Source organism: Cebidichthys violaceus, unplaced genomic scaffold (genome assembly GCF_023349555.1).
Source record: "Cebidichthys violaceus isolate CVI_PGR_0920_01 unplaced genomic scaffold, fCebVio1.0.p SCAF_13, whole genome shotgun sequence".
NCBI classification, from domain to species: domain Eukaryota; kingdom Metazoa; phylum Chordata; class Actinopteri; order Perciformes; family Stichaeidae; genus Cebidichthys; species Cebidichthys violaceus.
Window position 1 is genome coordinate 632,401 of NW_027176296.1, and position 17,416 is coordinate 649,816.

The 17,416-nt window shown below is 43.3% G+C and overlaps 1 protein-coding gene across 1 annotated transcript in view; it reads left to right on the forward strand.

Annotated features, from left to right (window-relative positions):
* The first annotated feature begins 16,107 nt into the window (after positions 1-16,107).
* Positions 16,108-17,416, forward strand: part of trabd2b (TraB domain containing 2B) — a 59,204-nt gene continuing 57,895 nt past the window's right edge. The window contains exon 1 of the mRNA XM_068707229.1: positions 16,108-16,505. Within this exon, the coding sequence (XP_068563330.1) occupies positions 16,392-16,505 (114 nt within the window). The 5' untranslated portion in view covers positions 16,108-16,391. The remainder of the gene's footprint in view (positions 16,506-17,416) is intronic.

The window sequence follows — 17,416 nt, forward strand, 5'->3', positions numbered from 1 at the left end:
AGGAACAGTGTGTAGGATTTAGGGGGATTTCTAGGCAGAAATGGAATATAATATTCATAACATGTTTCCATTTGTGTATAATCACCTGAAAATAAAAATGGTAGTGTGTTCATTACCTTAGAATGAGCCTTTTATTACTTGTGGGTACTCAATGTTGCCATGTTGCATTTCTATGTTTCTACAGAAGCCCAAAATGGACAAACCAAACTCTGGCTCTAGAATGGGCCTTTTGCATTTTTATGTTACCTGAAGGCCAATGTCATGGAGGGGTGTTCAGTTGGATGCAATCTGCAATCTCACCACTAGATGCCACTAAATCCTCAACACTGCTTTTCAAAGTAAAAAATTAATTAAGCTGATTGAGGGATAGCGGGTACATTAGATGAGTAAATTAACCCACTTTATTAGTGTTTTAAGTATTGGATGTCACAGAAATAACCTTTGAAATATTAAGATAGTCAAACCTCTGTCAAATATTAAGTCCAGACTTCTTGCCCATGTCAAACCGTAGCTCATCAAACGGTGTCTTATCCTCAGATGAACACTGGCTACATTCTGTCGGCCCCGCGGGCAGTTTTCTTCAGCTTTTCTTCAAGACACTTTGACTTGCTGTGTGACGCTAGTGTGCGAGTGGGAACGGAGGCGGGCATTAATCATGCTGTCATCACTGTCAGACCAGGCCTCTCATAGTCTCTACAGAGTACTGCCCTTGCATCATGGAAGAAGTATCATGTTCAGTCAAAATCCACGATCGTAAGTGTTTAATGATCTAACAGCCTTGTTCCCAGAGTCCTGAACTCAAAGACATGTTGTAATGTAAAAAGTTTAATATGTTTAAACACGCCAGAGAGATTTGCATTTTGTGTTGCAAGATACACAAGGAGGTATTTTTATTCCAGCATGAACCGTACATAGAACATCAACTTGGATCTGATCTGAGACCTTGGTGACGTGTTTGTGTAATTTCCCATCGTCACATGACTTGAAGGGGATTATGTTCATCCTGATATTAAAAATGGTTCTTTCGGCACCATTCACTGTCACAACTGGATGCAATTATGAGTGGACTTGCCAACACTGTCTTATAAGTGGCAAGACATGTTTATAGCTCCGACATATAAAAGCTGTAAACTAGCGGTTAGCTTAAATTTAGATTAGCGGACAACCTCAGCTGTCGAGTGTATTTACTTAAATACAGTCAACACCGAGGCTTTGCAAAGTCCAGAGTAGAAATGTAGAAAACAAAAATATGATGCGGGGAAAGAAATTCTGGCATTCACAGAAAAAATATGCATGTTATCATATGGCTGGGTGAGTAGGGAGGTAAAGGGTTCTCTGACATGTAGTAAAAATGAGAAAACATGAAATGTGAGTGGGGGTCTTTTTTTAAAAGGGTGGCGAATAAAGGGCCGTCTGTGGAAAGCAGAGAGAGTGTAACTCAGGTGACATTTACAGCAGTGAAACAGAGTACGAACGGTCTGGGAGCGCAGTGGGCCATGAGATGGCAGCTAGATCTCAATGGGGGAGGGAAAGGGAGTGAGGCACATATTGGGACATAATGGATACCGGTGATGAGGGAGGCAGGGTGAGGAGAGCAGGGGTTGAAGAGTGTAGTTGCAACAGTTACCCCTGCGTGACACTGAAACCCAACACTTACCTCCTGTCCTGTAAAATGTCTGCGTCCCCTCGGCCACCCCTGGTGGGGACGGAGGAGCTCCACTGTGGGTCACGCCCGGCTGCTGGCGCTGCCCTACCCTGTAAACCCAGCAGTTCACGTCAGCTTTGAACCCATAACTGTCACATACATCTTATAGGTACAGACTCACTCATTAATCAGTACATTTGCTTGTAGATACACATCTATGGAAACGCCAGCTGGAGATTACTCCAGTTGCAAATCAGTCCCGACAATGAGAAAGCACAGCTCCATTAGGCGCAGTAAAACATGGACGGATCAGATTACGGTAACGTCAATACTAATCATGTCCATGTATGTACCGGTGAACTAAACAGGTCACTGCATCTATAAGGACTATACGTAACTACGGATATATTACTCTGAAATGCACACAGTGCTCTAAAGGGAAACAAATGGCATCTGATTTGGAACATCAATATTTAATGCAATGAGTGAATTTGTCACAATTGAAAAAATGTAATATGTACTTATAATTTTTTTACTTTGTGCACATGGAAAAGTAATATCAAGTTATTATTGAAGAGATGCCCATTATTTTCAAAGAATACTATTCTTGCTGCAAGTACAAAAATATTCCCAAAGTGCACAAGGACCGAGTGTTTCGTCATCTAAATCACAAGAACCGTCAACGTTTCTTGACCCAAACAAAGATGGCAGCCGGAGGAGTAATGTCATTCATGCATTGTCAATAAAACAAGAAAAGGAGTGTTCATGCACTTTCACAAGATTACCCACACTGCCAGCCTTGGAGTCACATCACAAGATACTGGAAGCAATGGTGGCTTTGAGACTTCTCTAGTTTTTTCCCCAAGAGGGAAATATTGTTGCTGTCAGTAATTGATATCTCCAAGTCTGACGTAGACAGTTTTTCCAACTCGGTTGCCCGTAATAGAAGTATAAACAATATGACGTGAACCCGGCATTAGCACCTGTCATTTACGGTATTCATCTTTGTTTGTGATGGGATTCTTTGAGGATGATGCACAAAAACTGCTTCAAAAACAAAGTGAGTGCAATGTCGTGACTGCATTAGACAGCGCTCCAACGAAGACTGGAAAATATGTTGAACATGCTTCATTTCTATTTGTTTATTTGTTTGTCAGCTGGCAGAAGTGAGACCAGAAGGTTACTGCAAAATCTAAACATTATGCAAAGAAAAAGTCGTCTGAACTGGAAAGAGTTGGCGTGTCCATCGTTACTGGCCAAACAAGCACATGCAAATACACAAAGGTGAGCCGGTAAGCCTACAGAGCCTGGTAAGAGGGCAGTGAAATAGAGTGTGTCTGTGTGAGAGTTCAGATGAATGTGTTTTTAACAGCAAAGGAAAAGTGACAACTTCAACACCTCCGTAATTACTTCCACACAGAGAGAAGTTGAGCTGCAGTGCGGCTCCACTTTTGGGTGTGTTTGTTTTGGCGCTCTGCTGATGCTGGCTGCAGGTATATCACACCTGATTCATGACTAGCTCCTCTGTCCAAGAGGAACTTCTTGTTGTCCTTGGCTCAACACAGAGTGCTCCTTGCTATCTCACACACTCTCTCACACAGCAGTAGGTATATGAATACACACACACACACACACACACACACACACACACACACACACAAACCCAACAAACTCGTAAATACTATTTGTGGATTTGCTATTCATGCTCTCTTGGGTTCAGTCAACACAATCGCAAAAACAGACGTGCACATACACAACAACAACTTAACACAAATAGCTTCAGCTTACCCACCCGTACAACCATACGTGTGCATGTGTATGTTCCACATGCACACAAATCAACCCAAACATATGCATGCCAAGGGTTTAGTATCACACACACACACACACAGATGCAAAACACATGCACACACATAAACATATAAATGCTATTTATGAGTTTGGTTTCTGTCTCTCTTTCCATCTCTCTCTCTCTCTCACAGACACACACACATGCAAAGCCAAGACAACTATGGTCTTCTTGGGTTTGGTTGACACAAAGCATATCTGTGCGAGCATCACTGCCTTCTCTGTGTGCTTGCTGATCCTTAACCAAGTGAACTTGAGGTCTCCGCTTTTATGGGTTAAATGGAGTCAGCTCCCAAGGGGGGACGCTATGGGAGGTTCTCAAGACAACTTCAAAACACTTCATCTCCGATTCCTCCGCTGCACGTCTTTGTCTCATCTCCCTTACATCTCCTGCCAAGTCTCTCAGCTGGACCTCCATGCTCAACACGGAAAAACAGGGAGAAAGAGAGCATGGTGCATATTATCTAGATCCCGATAACAGCACAGAACAAACTAGCTGGGGTTATGAGAGAGATTTATAAGACAGTAAGCTCCTTCTGTATGCTGGCCTTCAGTGTCAAGGAGATAGATGGTTTCATTACGCTGCTTCATTGTGTCCATGTGTGGGTACAGTATGCCAGAGAGGTGCAGTCTGTGATCTGTTCGGGGGGGAAAGCATTCTTGTGATCGATGGAACTCTTTGAGAAAATTAAACCCTTCTTGTGATTGTTAGGTACATTGGTTTGGACCAGCGGAGGATTGGACCAAGTCTTTCACAGGGGTTTAAACTGTGTTATGGATGGGAATTCGACACTAAGGTGGAGGTTGCTCAGAGTCAGACTTGGATCTCAGTTGCTGCCCAGCATTGTTTGTACGGCAGCAGCTCTTGGCTCAGCCTAGGTGGCAAGACTGAGTCTTGGACCAGGGGTCAGACAGTGAGCAGAGTGGCTCTGGGACTGGGCCAATTGGGAACATGGCTGTGATCCAAATCCCCCGCCTCTGTAGCAGCAACAGCATGGATCATTATAAGATTTGTTTTAAAGAGTAATGGTTAACCGCATTATGGCCCTGTTGCCTGAGAGCTGAATGGCCTCCTGGGTTTATACAAGCTCGTGGAGGTTTGTTGAGGGCTGGGAAGCCCTGCGAGGAACAGATCAGGACGGGCCGGTTGATAAATCAAAGGGGCTGCAGGGGGAGCCAGAAAGGCCGGGCTTTTTAGTCCAACCTCCAGCAGGCCTGCTATGGAAAACACTGGAGAACTTTGTATAGAACCACACACCCACGAACAGTAACATACACACACATATGGGGGTCTATACTTGTATTGTAATGAGTTTAATGGCAAAACACACGTATGCACACACACACACACCCCTTTCAGCCCTGCAACTCCAATTGGGTTTTACAGTAATTTCATTAGCAGGTGTCCACTTTCCAGCACCTCAGCTCTGGCGTGTTTGACAGAACATCCATTTAAACTGGACCGAGAGGATTCAGGTTTTCAGCGCTGAAGGACACATTTTAGCAGCTCGCTCCAAGCTTTCGAGTCTGAGGAGACATTTTTCTAATCATTACTTCCCCAGTACTTTCTGTGACACCCTGTTCCCACTGAACCCATTAAGATGCATCATAAGCCCTTGTCTGAGCTCTGGCCTCGTTCACCGCTGTGTGATGATGGAGCTGAAGTTACTTCTTTGCATAAAAAGGATTTAGTGTGTAGTAATTTAAAACCACTGCACTGCTTTCATCAAGACGATGACTTCTTCATCTTTGTAATCTTGCAACTTCTGTCATTCCTGTTCCGTTTATCTATAAAGGCAGCAGAGTCGTTTGCAGAAAGTTCTCTCTGGGGATATACCGCAATCAGAAAAAGTTCTTCAAATTTTATCTTAAAATCTCACTTCCTTTAAAAGTGGGTAACTGCCCGTGGACTAAATCAATAGCATTTGCTCCTAACACGACTTAATTGCTTTTGAAAATGTCCTTTAGTCTAGTGGAATTACTTTAAACGAGGATTAATTATTTGAAATGAAATAGAGCATAAACCTTTTCACATGACATTATTCGCACAAAAAAGCATTATTCTTTCCTATTTGCAAAATTGTAATTTTTGGTGGAAATCAAAATATGTGCTTTTATAGTTATGGTTATCCTTATCAACTGTTCTATTAAAAAAGATAGAATGGTTCACACACATTGTGCTGTATTTTACATTTTACATCAGTTTTTCATCAAAACTCATGTTCTCAGAGACGGAACGCTTGTGATTTTTTTTTAAACACCAATTTTCTTTCCTCCTCACACCAGAAATGTGCTCTCTCTCTCTCTCTCTCTCTCTCTCTCTCTCTCTCGCTCTCGCTCTCGCTCTCGCTCTCGCTCTCTCTCTCTCTCTCTCTCTCACACACACCATTGTCACATAGCAACTAACAAGGCCAAGACAAACAGGAACTCCAGGATTATTCAGTCATTTTAATCAACATCTTCTTCACTTTCCTTCCCCGAATGATGTCTGGCTTCGGAAATGTTTCCACTAAACAGCTGAGTCTCCGTCAGGGCTTACGGCAGGATTAGAGCTCAAATTACTGACTCTGTGGCTCATTTACTCTCTGAATCCACAGACCTCGAAACAAAAGTTGCATGCGGACATGTCCAGTGATATGATAATAGCATGAAATGAGAAACACATTTCAAGAGACTCTTTCCAGTGCCGCAGTGAGGCTTTTATGTGTACCGTTTGATGTTGCAACACATAGAGGATGTGAAGACACGGCCGCAGACAAAAGTAGAGATGTTCTGCACGTTCGACTGAACGATCAGCGAGAGCAAGAGAAGCAGTGGCAACAGTATAAAATACAGAAGGAAGAAACAATTCCTCTGAGAAAACTGGGCAGAATAGTTGGCAGTAGTAACAGCATGACAATTATAGTGAGCCAGCTGGTTGTCAGAAGCTACACCATTAGCATGTTTATGACCAAACAGAACAAAACAATAAAACAAATGTTAAATGAATATCATTTCGGACTGTGACGTGATTAATGATAGTGATTATAAAATGTTTTATTATTAGTGACGTACTTATTGTTAATCCAAATTAGTTTTCCCTAAAACTGAGAATATTTTTCACTGTACAAACAGCCGTCTTTGATCCAGTTCTAATTTAGGATTTTTTTTAAGCAACAAATAAGAAAAATAAGGCAAAGCTGTGGAACTGAATCAAACAATATTGTCACAAAATGGCCAGTGTGATTTTACTGAAGATAAAATATCTGTTCAACACAGTCATGAGGCTCTAACCACCAGCTGCACAATAGGAGGCTGATTTTGGTCACTGCGGTGCTGCAAAATATTAAAATATTTAGTTTGGAATCGCTCTGTTTGCAGTGTGAGCGGTTTGCTGAAGCTGCATCACCCATCTATTGTTATCTCCCTCTTCTGTCTACAAAACCATGTGGTTAACAACGCGCCATGCAAGATACCATCTTCTGAGAGATTATCACTGTATGCTGCCAGATAGCTGCCTGAGACATTTCTGGCTGACTCCAGTTGTGACCTGTTCCCACAACATCCAAACATAATGTTTCACAAGTTCACTCCAGAAATGAGGGTTACCATCAAGATATGTTATGCTGATCAGGAGCAGTGTGATCCAGGAGTTCCACATCGACAGCTGAAGAGCATTGCATTCATGTGGGACTTTGTCAATAAATTAAACTACTACTCTGTACTGAGTACTATGTCGAGCGTACTGTGTGCAGTGGCTACAATACTACCAGTTAAAGCAAGAGACTAAGTGGCCAGTTCACAAAAGCTTTGTTGGTTTTTGCGGTCGCTAAACAAACCGTGTAGTTCTCAAAGCCCTAACTGCACCGCCAGGCAATAGCCAGCTATTAAATAAGTATATATATTTAATACATGCATAAAGCATATAGCAATAGCAATAGCAATAGAGACAGAGCGCAACGCATCATAGTTTAAAAACCACGCCCACCAGAGGGGAAAACAATCGCCGCCACAAGATGCAACCAAGGGCTGAAATAACAAAGTGCCTGTTGCTTGCTAAAAACATTAGATTCCAGACTGTCAAAATATTTTTTAGCACCCTATGTCTATCAGAGGTGCAGTTTGCCATCCCATATCATCTGATTTACTAGCTTGTTGCACTTATTGTATTCGTATTACTTATAGCACTAACTGTTTTTCTTGTTTCTGTACTTTGGCTCTGAGTTATGCTCTGCTTCATGCTCTTAGATGCTTGTTTGGAAAAGGAGATGTACTTATGACTTCTGGTGACTAGTAGTTCTTTTGACTACCAATGTTGAATGCACTTATTGTAAGTCGCTTTGGATAAAAGCATCTGCTAAATGACTGTAATGTAATGTAATGTAATGATTTTGAATGGTAGTACAAAAAGTATGAAATGAAAATATATTTAGTATATCTAGCTGTATGACTGCAACAGAAACTAATGAGGGACAAAAATTGAACGCCACCAAACACTACACTCTGTATCCCGTGTGCTCAAATGACTTTGTAAGTGCTATGCCGTCAACTTCCTTTGAGACCCTACAATATCAAAACAGTACACAGTTATCTCTGGGCATGTGCCGTGTGGTGAGTGAGCGGCCGGTACATTGGCTTGGATGCGACTTTCAATCATGGTGGCGTGCCTCGACCCAGTAGACTTCGCTAGGTTCAGCTCCGGCTCATAAATCAACCGACTGTCTCACTGAGTTGGCTGCAGAGTTCGGAACTCCCCAGTGTGTAATGTATGATTTAACCCTCTGCAGTGAGAGTACGCTGTTCTCATCAGTAGCTCCGTATAGCTACAGTGGTCAGCAGGGTCACTGCTAGAGTCTCCCTTTGCAATACACCAAAGGGACTGTACTGTTTGACTGGTGTTTGTCAGCAGGGCAAGTTCAGAACACAGCAAGAGTGCAGAAGTTCAACACGCTGTGCTACTCTGTTTACATGACTTTCTTTTCACAAATGATGGTTATGAAAAATCGTAATTACGTTTTGCAAAAGATAAAAAAAGTAGAGATCTTTTCTTACAGCTCCATCATCAGTACTGAATTTTAATTCCGACCAATAGGACATACCCCCAAAATACCAACATTCCCTCAGCTGTACTTTGTGTTTTGCACTAATTAGTAAATGTCAGCATGTTAAATACTCTAAACTAAGATCGTGAAACATACTAGGCCAACCTGCTTGTCATTGTGAGCATGTTAGCATGCTGACGATAGCATTTAGCTGAAAGCAGCACTGTGGCTACATACAGAATAGCTGGCAACTTTTAGTCCTGTGGAAAATACAGAAAATGTGATGAAGTGCCCTCTAGGGTGGCCTTACAATTGGAAGATGCTATGCAGTGGCATAACGGCTGCTCTACATGCTGGTGTGCCCCATCGCATGCAGCCCTTTTTAATTGCTCCTCAAACAGTCGCAGACCACCACAATTCTATCACAAATGTTAAGGTACTTTATATACACAATAAGTGAAAAAAGCTTCCAGGTTGCAGTATATATATATATATGTGTGTGTGTGTGTCTACTGATACAGTTTGTATGCCTCTGTATTGCTCCTACTGTATTATTGGCCTGCCTGGTGGGGCATAAGGCTCCCAGAATGCCCTCCGCTGGGAGCTGAGCATCAGAGCTCAGTCAGACTCGGGCTGTAATTCATCTTCTATGAGGCCAGGTGGAGACTGGAGGCTGTCATCGTGATGTTATTGATGGGCTGCACTTGAGCCACAAGGAACTGAGCTGTGCTCTGAGCTTGGTTTGCTAAGAGAGATTAGTCTGGGGGAAATCTTGACTCAATAAGATGATAATATTTTGGGATCCAATCTAAGGCTATGTTTAATGATGCAGTGAAGTAGTTAATACCAAGCTAAGGCATAGTAAGTGGGTAATGATATGATCATCGTACTGTACACACACATGGCAGCACAACACGTATGTCCATTGGCAGCCCAAACAGAGCTCGGGCAAGACCATAAATAAATCTAGAAAGGAAAGAGATGAAAAGTTATTTTCTTTTCTCAGTCTCTAACAGTAGATTACAGTATAAACTTTGGCACATGTTCCGGATCAGCTGAAGCAGCAGAAAATTACCTCTCAAGACCTTTCATGGACTGTTTGTGTATTTGTCTCTGTGTGTGCGTTTGTGTATTCAATCATAAGAGTCATGCTTGTTTGATGTGTTTCTGTTCTTTGTGTGTGTCTGTGTGTGTGTGTGTGTGTGTGTGTGTGTGTGTGTTAAAGTTCAGCCGTGCTGTTAAATGTGCGTCGCTTGACCTACCACACATGTGGGTTTGTGTGTATTTTGTCATAGAAGCCATGCTGTTTGACATGTTTCGACTGTGTGTGCATATATGGATCTGTGTTTATATCAGTGTGTGTGTGTGTGTGTGTGTGTGTGTGTAGCGTGGTAGTTGACAGGCTCTGGGCCTGTTGACAGCTCCTCTGCTCCCTGTCAAGCACGAGAACAGCTCTATGTGTGAGTGAAGAGTAGCTGTAGGAACGATGCCCAGAGAGCAGAAAGAGGTCTGGAGTGTGTGTATGTGCATCTGTATGTATGTATGTATGTATGTATGTATGTGTGTGTGTGTGTGTGTGTGTGTGTGTGTGTGTGTGTGTGTGTGTGTGTGTGTGTGTGTGTGTGTGTGTGTGTGTGTGTGTGTGTGTACTTACATCGCTGCCTATGTGTGTCTGTGTGTGTATCTGACTCCACAGCCAGGTTGTTTTTATGGGGACAGATCTTGAAAGCTACTGCCTCCTCTTTCTACAAACCATTAACTTTCAACACTTGAAATATGCCTTTTAAGGCACTATATTATGTCTGCCTTGTATCAATACAGAGTCATTAATCAGACCTAATCATCTCCCTCTCTGGCATCCCTGCGTCTCTTCACATCGATTGCTTTCTATCACCACCTTTCTTTCCTTTTGTGATTTAACTCTCGTAATTTCCCTCTTCTCGCTGCTCCCTATCTCTCTTTCCTCTCGTCACGTCTCATATTCAGAAGACTGTATATCCACGCTGACACATGAACTTAAGTCTTCGCGTTTGACGGAGCAGACCAGCCAAGTGTTACAGAACCGCGCACTGATGTTGAAAATAAACAGAGCTGAAAAGCCAAGGAGACGGGGGGGGGGGGGGGGGGGGGGGGGGTGGGAGAAGGACAGAAAAAGAGACTCAGAAAAGAGCAGATGATGGAGAGGAAGCATGAAATGTCATATTGTGTTACCAAAACAACATTACATGTATAGTGGGGGGAAAAGGGGGCTTTCACATCATTCTGGCCTCTCTCCAACGGCCTTACACTGGCTCTGACCTCACCGCCGAAGTCCAGTGTATTAATCACAGAGATCAAAAAGCTTGTGAAGGCATCATATGGTTCTCTTTGAGGGGCAGCTGAGTCAAGGTGTGTGCCCTTGTGTGCCAATGCTTCTGTCAGTTTTACCACAGGAGACCACATTGACACAAAGGATGCCAACGCACAGGTCAGACATTTGAAGAGTTTTTACACACATATTTAAGCCACATGTCGCTCATAAACAGTTGAGTTAAATCATGAGACAGTGGCTATTTTTCTGCCGCGTACACACTTTGTGGGGTTTGTTGGACACCTGGCTTCACAGATGTGGGTAAACAAAGCTCAAGTCAGCCTGTGACTAAGACTTCCCCCTCAAACACAATTACATCCAACAGAGGCCACAGCGGCCGAGGTACAATACCGCCACAGACACAAGTGCTAAACATACACCGAAAAACCTGAATAAATGCAGGAAAAACACGGTTAGAGTTTCACTGCCAGCAAACGGAACTCTTTATATCCGAGCAGATGGAGCCTGCACTGACTCAGACGCAGTGCCAGGCTTCCCTTTCTCCAGTCAGCCCTGTAAACTCACATTACAAAAGCAAGGAAGAGCACCATGTATGAAAACAATGTGGGCAGACGGTGGCTAAATCTCTGTTGATCTTTAAGCATGATATCTTTATACAGAGACGAGCTTTGATGCCACGAATTTACTCTACATGTTACATAAAAGCTGTTTGGGCAATAAGTTAATCTTCAAAGAACCTCATTAGAACAAATGGCCATCTTCAAAAGAAGATCACGTCCAAATCCAGATTCTCCTCGACTTAAGGAAGAGCTCATCTGATCCTTCAGGCTGGAATTCATGTGTGGTTCCTTCACATCAGTGCAGACCAGAGGCTTTGATTTAATGGTATCATAACACATGCTGTTTATACTGTGTTCCCCATCACAGCCAAGTGCCTTATTTTTGCACTGGTCGCCTCTGTTGATCCCCTGCTTGGATAAACCGCAAACAGGACATTGACAATGAACACCAAAAGTATTATACGGACCGACATTAGCTATATATATATATATATCATATTTCCATAATATTATGATATGAATACATCTATTGTCCAGTGCTGAGATTTGCCGCAGCATCCCAATGGCTGTTGAAATGACAAGAGGGGAAACATCATTATTTCTCCATATCTTATTCTTTCACCATTCAAGTAGCCAAAAGGTAGATGTGCTTAGCAGCAGGAGGGGTCTTTTCACTCCTCCACCTCTCCTGCTTTGGCTCTCAGGGCTAAATGGGGCAAAATGAGAGAGAAGATAACAGGGGGTTCCCGATATGGATAATACAGTTACTCACAATGCCGATGATCAGTGGGAGAGAACACAGTGCATCATTGGGTGACTTTGATGTGAGAGCATTATAAGCTCTCGAAAATAAATATAAGATATGGCTCTCTGCCAGGAGAGTCAGTAGGAATGTGTGTATTTGTGCAAAAAGAGAAAGCAAGTGAATAATATGATCGAAAGTGTATGTTGGACTAAAATCTGCAGGACAAACAATACCTGTGATCTGTCTGTGTATCTACAGCTCTGCAACACATATAATGTGTTTGCTCCCAACACTGCTGAATTACAGACATACATCCTGTTGATACAAAAAATATATCATTTTTACACTTACGTTTGAGTAAGCTACATGCACGGCTTCGGGAAACACTGGTTTGAGACTCATTATGGCAGTCCCACACACTTCATCATCATCATCATCATCATCACTATAACTGTTATGTCATGCATGCAGTCCACAGTAAGGAGGTGATGGGGAAATAAAGTAAACAACAAGACCTGCTGTTGTTGTAAATGAAAAGTCACGGCGCTGCAAGATGAAGCTGTGCTCATTGGTTTATTGTTTAAGTTGCCATTTCACACTAAAATGATAAAGTGTCCCAACAAACCTGAATTCAAAACCGCCTCTGATCTAAACTACTTTCATCACTCACTGTGAATAATAACCGGTGTAACTCTGATTCATGTTCCACTTTCCTTACATCACCCTAAAACAATGACAGAAAAAAAACATACGAGACATTGCTTCCAGAAAAACAGCCCTGACCATGACCTGTGTCACGTTATCTCCTCCTCTCATCTTTCCCCTCCTGCTTTTGCTCATTCTGGATGATGAAGATCGACAGATAGCCATCCACTGCGTGTGTTGACACGCCACAGGGGGACGTCACTGCAGAGAAAATAACTTAATGCAGACCTGCAGACCTGTTGCCACTAAACACCGTCTAAATCAGTGTGTACTTCTTCCACAAACGCTCGGTGAAAGCCTCACACACAAACCAATCATCGGGGGAAGAGATTCAGACTCTGGGTGATTTAGCTTTTCTCCGACTTATCTCTACCTGTCTCATGTGACCGGGCTTAAACAGACTCATATTAGACCCCCTTCTGACATTCTTTGACATATCCCAACCCCTAACATTACCCTTCTCCCTCTCAACCACCTCCTGTCCCGCCCGTTTCCCCGGGACGTCCGGAAGGGGAAACCATAATAACATTTCACCGGAGACTCAGTCAATATTATTACTAGACATCTTCAAAGCGTGACAGAGGATATTGGACCCCGAGCGAGAGACGGGTGGAGATAGCGAGGGAGTGTGTGTCTGTAGTCCATCTGAGAGCAGAGACAACAGACAGAGACAGAGAGAGCGTTCAGTGTGGACAGCCAGTCTCTGAGGTATGGCTGCCTAAAGCAACGAGCCACTCCTTCATATCCATTAAATCCACATTTTCTTTGAAGCGCTATCTTTCTGCCCTGGGGTTATCCATCTCTCTTGTGTCCTTACCTTTGTCCACACTGTGCATGATGTTCATTCTTCCTCACACCACTAGGGGTCCCTGTGTACATAATAAACAAAAGAGTTTTGCACACACTTCCAGCCTCAGTTACCGCTATCTCTGTAGTCGTTTCACATTTCCTCTTCATGTGGTGTAGTAGTAGTGTAGCAGTGGTAGTAATAGAAGTAGCACCTCTATCATTACATACCAATAGACAAGTAATGATGCTGAGGCAGGGCGTTAATGTTGGGGTTTTGTGGCAGGACTTCTGCACAACATCAGACAGAGAGACGCGGAGCCGCAAGGACAAGTAGACACAGGATCCTGAGTGCTGCAGGGCCACAAACATTAACAAGGTCTCTTCACTCTCTCTTTTCCTACTCCCTATCCTACCTCCCATCTGGGGTCCAATAATGGACACACTCTGGAAAAAATATACCCAAAAATCAATAAAAGTGTTGGAAAGCACAAGTATCGTCAGGGTTCAGTTGCAGAGATACTTTAACATTTTGGAAATACCTTTAGATCGGAATGGGGCTCTCTTTCTCTCAACTTCTCCCTATAACGCCTCCCCAGATGTGCGTTACTGCGGTCCGCTAACAGAACATTAACTTTAAAGTCTTCTTTCGTCCCCGGCTATACGTGCACTATGCTGTAAGCGCTGGCCCCCGGCCAGGAATCTCCTGCAGCCAGCCGCTCATAAGCCCACTTCTAACCGGCCAAGAATGTGGAAAAGCTCCTTCAAAGAGAAGCCCAATGCAAGGTGTGGTTAAAGCAAGTACCTGAGTCCACAGGTGGCCATATTATAGCAGACGAAACCGCTAACTGAAATCCCACACCTGTCTCGGTGCAAGGAGAAGAAACAGAGTAGCGAGGATGAAAAGATGTGATTAGATCCACGTGGCTGTGTCGTGTTATTCCTGTTATGCCGCTTTCACGCATCTAAAAACCTCTGAAGTTGCATTCAAGCAGTCCATTGTGCAGATGTGTAAAACAAAGAAATATTGACTCTTCAGCCTTTCAGATTCGCAGCGCTTGATGAATGGCGCCCAATAAAAGAAGTCCAACGGTCAGAGGGCAGAAGTGTCAAAGTTTTACAACGTGAAACTGTGTTAAAAGACTAGCTGATCAAAGACACTTAGCAGAAACGCCCAATCCCTCATCTGAACGGAAAATACAATGAGCGCGGAGGGACGGTCGGCCACTAACAAAGCTGCCCAGTAACACAAGTGAGCGCGGAGTGGTGAGAAGAGGAGTGGAGAACACGGCCGAGGACAAAGAGCTGCTTGTCCGAGGTCTGTCTGCCATCGGCCTGCAGGGAGGGGCCCGGTGCCACTTGTTTGAGGGGTCTCCATCATAAATCTCCCACTACTTGACTCTGTCACACTGTCTGCCACTTGGACAATAACTGAGGTCACAGTAGAGTAGTGGAGCGTTGACATCGCGGCCTGCACAGAGGGGGGAGGGGTTTATTTCAAATCCAGCTAAACATCATGACTGATACATCTGAAGAAGAGCGCTGGACTGAAAATAAATAAAACACTTCTCACAGTTGTCTTTATTTGGTCCTGTTTATTTGTGACCATTAATCACAACTATAAGGTCCGGATTTCTCTGCCACAGTAAGACCCTCATACACATGTACGGCTGCAGGGTTGTCAAATAGAGAAGGACAGAGATAAATGTAATCCTCCTGGAGAGGAAGCACATGACAACATGTGAAATATTGCTTATTTACCTCTTTGGAATGACTCTGTTGAAAACCAAATAAAACAAAACCATGGGCTACCAGCACTGTGTTTCCCACCTGACCTCCTGGCTCTGCGTTATCGGTGCTTTCTTCAAAGAGCTGCAGAAATCCAGTTCAACTTTGAAAGAGATCAGGCTGAAAATGATCTAATTATAAATATAATTGTAAACTGCAAGAGTTCAATGAATAACACCACAGGAAACTCTGCAGTATAGAAAATACATTTCATAACTAAACAAATTGTTACTAAACAAGTTTAGTAACAATTTGTTTCTTAATTAGTTTAAATAAAACTGAGAAAAATTTAAAAAAAAATACTAAGAAACTATATAAACTCCCCATTGAGTATCAGACGTATAGCCTTATATATGAAATAATATAGTGATACCATAAGACAGGAAAACGACCAAGGTGAATAAGGCAATGTCCACACTCTCAGTGCAGGACGTTAGACGAACATTCATCCACTCTGCGCTCTTTTCGGGTCTGTTTTGTGGATTTTTACACACGCAAACCTGTCATCCCTCTCTGAACCTGCGCTCCCTCCTCTTAAAAGAAGCAGGGGAGTGTGTGTGTGTGTGTGTGTGTGTGTGTGTGTGTGTGTGTGTGTGTGTGTGTGTGTGTGTGTGTGTTGAGATGGAGTAGGGGGGTACTCGAGTCGTCCCACCTCCCTCTCTTCCAGTCAAGACGCTCCTAACTTGCAGAGCGCACTGCGGAAACTCTCCAAAGAGTTTTCAGCAGCTCCTGCTTCAGCTCTGCACCGAGTTTAAAAAAAAAGAGGAGTCAGAAAAGGTTTCAGACAGGAACAACTCAACTCAGCCGCGGAGAGCGTCGGGAATGGTCCTCCAGCGGCGCGGCACATGTGAGCCGAGAGGCCACCGGTAACGTTTTTTTTTTTTTTTATTTCAGAGGAGACGGGGAAACGGGCAGTGAGAAGAGAGCGTAAAGGAGACATCTGAGGGCTGACTTGTCAAGAGTGTCATAAAACCTTGACACGATGGTCTGTCTGCCGGGATTCAGCTTGGTCTTCCTGAGCGCTCTGCTGCACACTGTGGCACCCTGGGGCGCGCACCGACCGGAGAGACCGCGGCAGTGCGACGCACCAAAGTCGGTGAGTCGTGTTGTTGGGGGGACTTTATCGTTTCATTTGATCATCCTACCTCTCTGCTCTCCAGAAAGTTAAGATACTCACTTGTTGTCGACATCCTAAAGTGTTGTTTCTTGAAAACTTGCAGTTGTAGAAATAATAGTTAAACGCACTTTAAGTATGTGTTTATTTTGTTGAGGAACTTTACGACAGGATGGCACAATCTCATATCATTTTTCATAATTATGCTCCACAATGAGGCCAAAGGTTACGACCTTTTACACGTTTGAATATACCTTTTATTATAAGTTAGGATGAAATTAGAACTTTTAGTTGCATTATTAGTGAAAATGGTTGTATAGAATGTATAGCCTATAATAATATTAATAATAATAATAATAATAATAATAATGGATTTTCTGTACTAATATTATTATTATGTGCACTGATCAAACACTGCAGCCTTGTCTTCAGACGTGAAGAAATTCATGTATTTCAGAACTGGCTCATAAAATCACTTCTAAGAAGAGACGCGGGCCTCAGAATTGAAAGCAGTTGCCAAGAGAAATTGTTAAAGCTCGCCAACTTTATGGCTGTTTATGTGACAAACGCAAGAGGGGAACACCCACCGCTGACTTTACTTCATTTGGAAGAGTTTCACTGACCTTACAGGAGTGATCGTGTTTCAGCGCAACGCACGAGGCCTTATTAAAACACGTATCGGCGCGTATTGGTAAAATTCTGGATGTGGCTTGAACTCTTACCGCGAGGAAGTGCAGCAGCGCGGAGCAGCCGGCCTTACTCCAGCTCAGTTCATGTGTCCGCCTGCCTCCCACCGCGAATGCATCCTCTCCATGAAGGGGGAAAAGTTTATTAAAATCATGACATCCAACACGTTTGCCTTCTGTGGTTAAAAAAATATGACCTCAGCAACA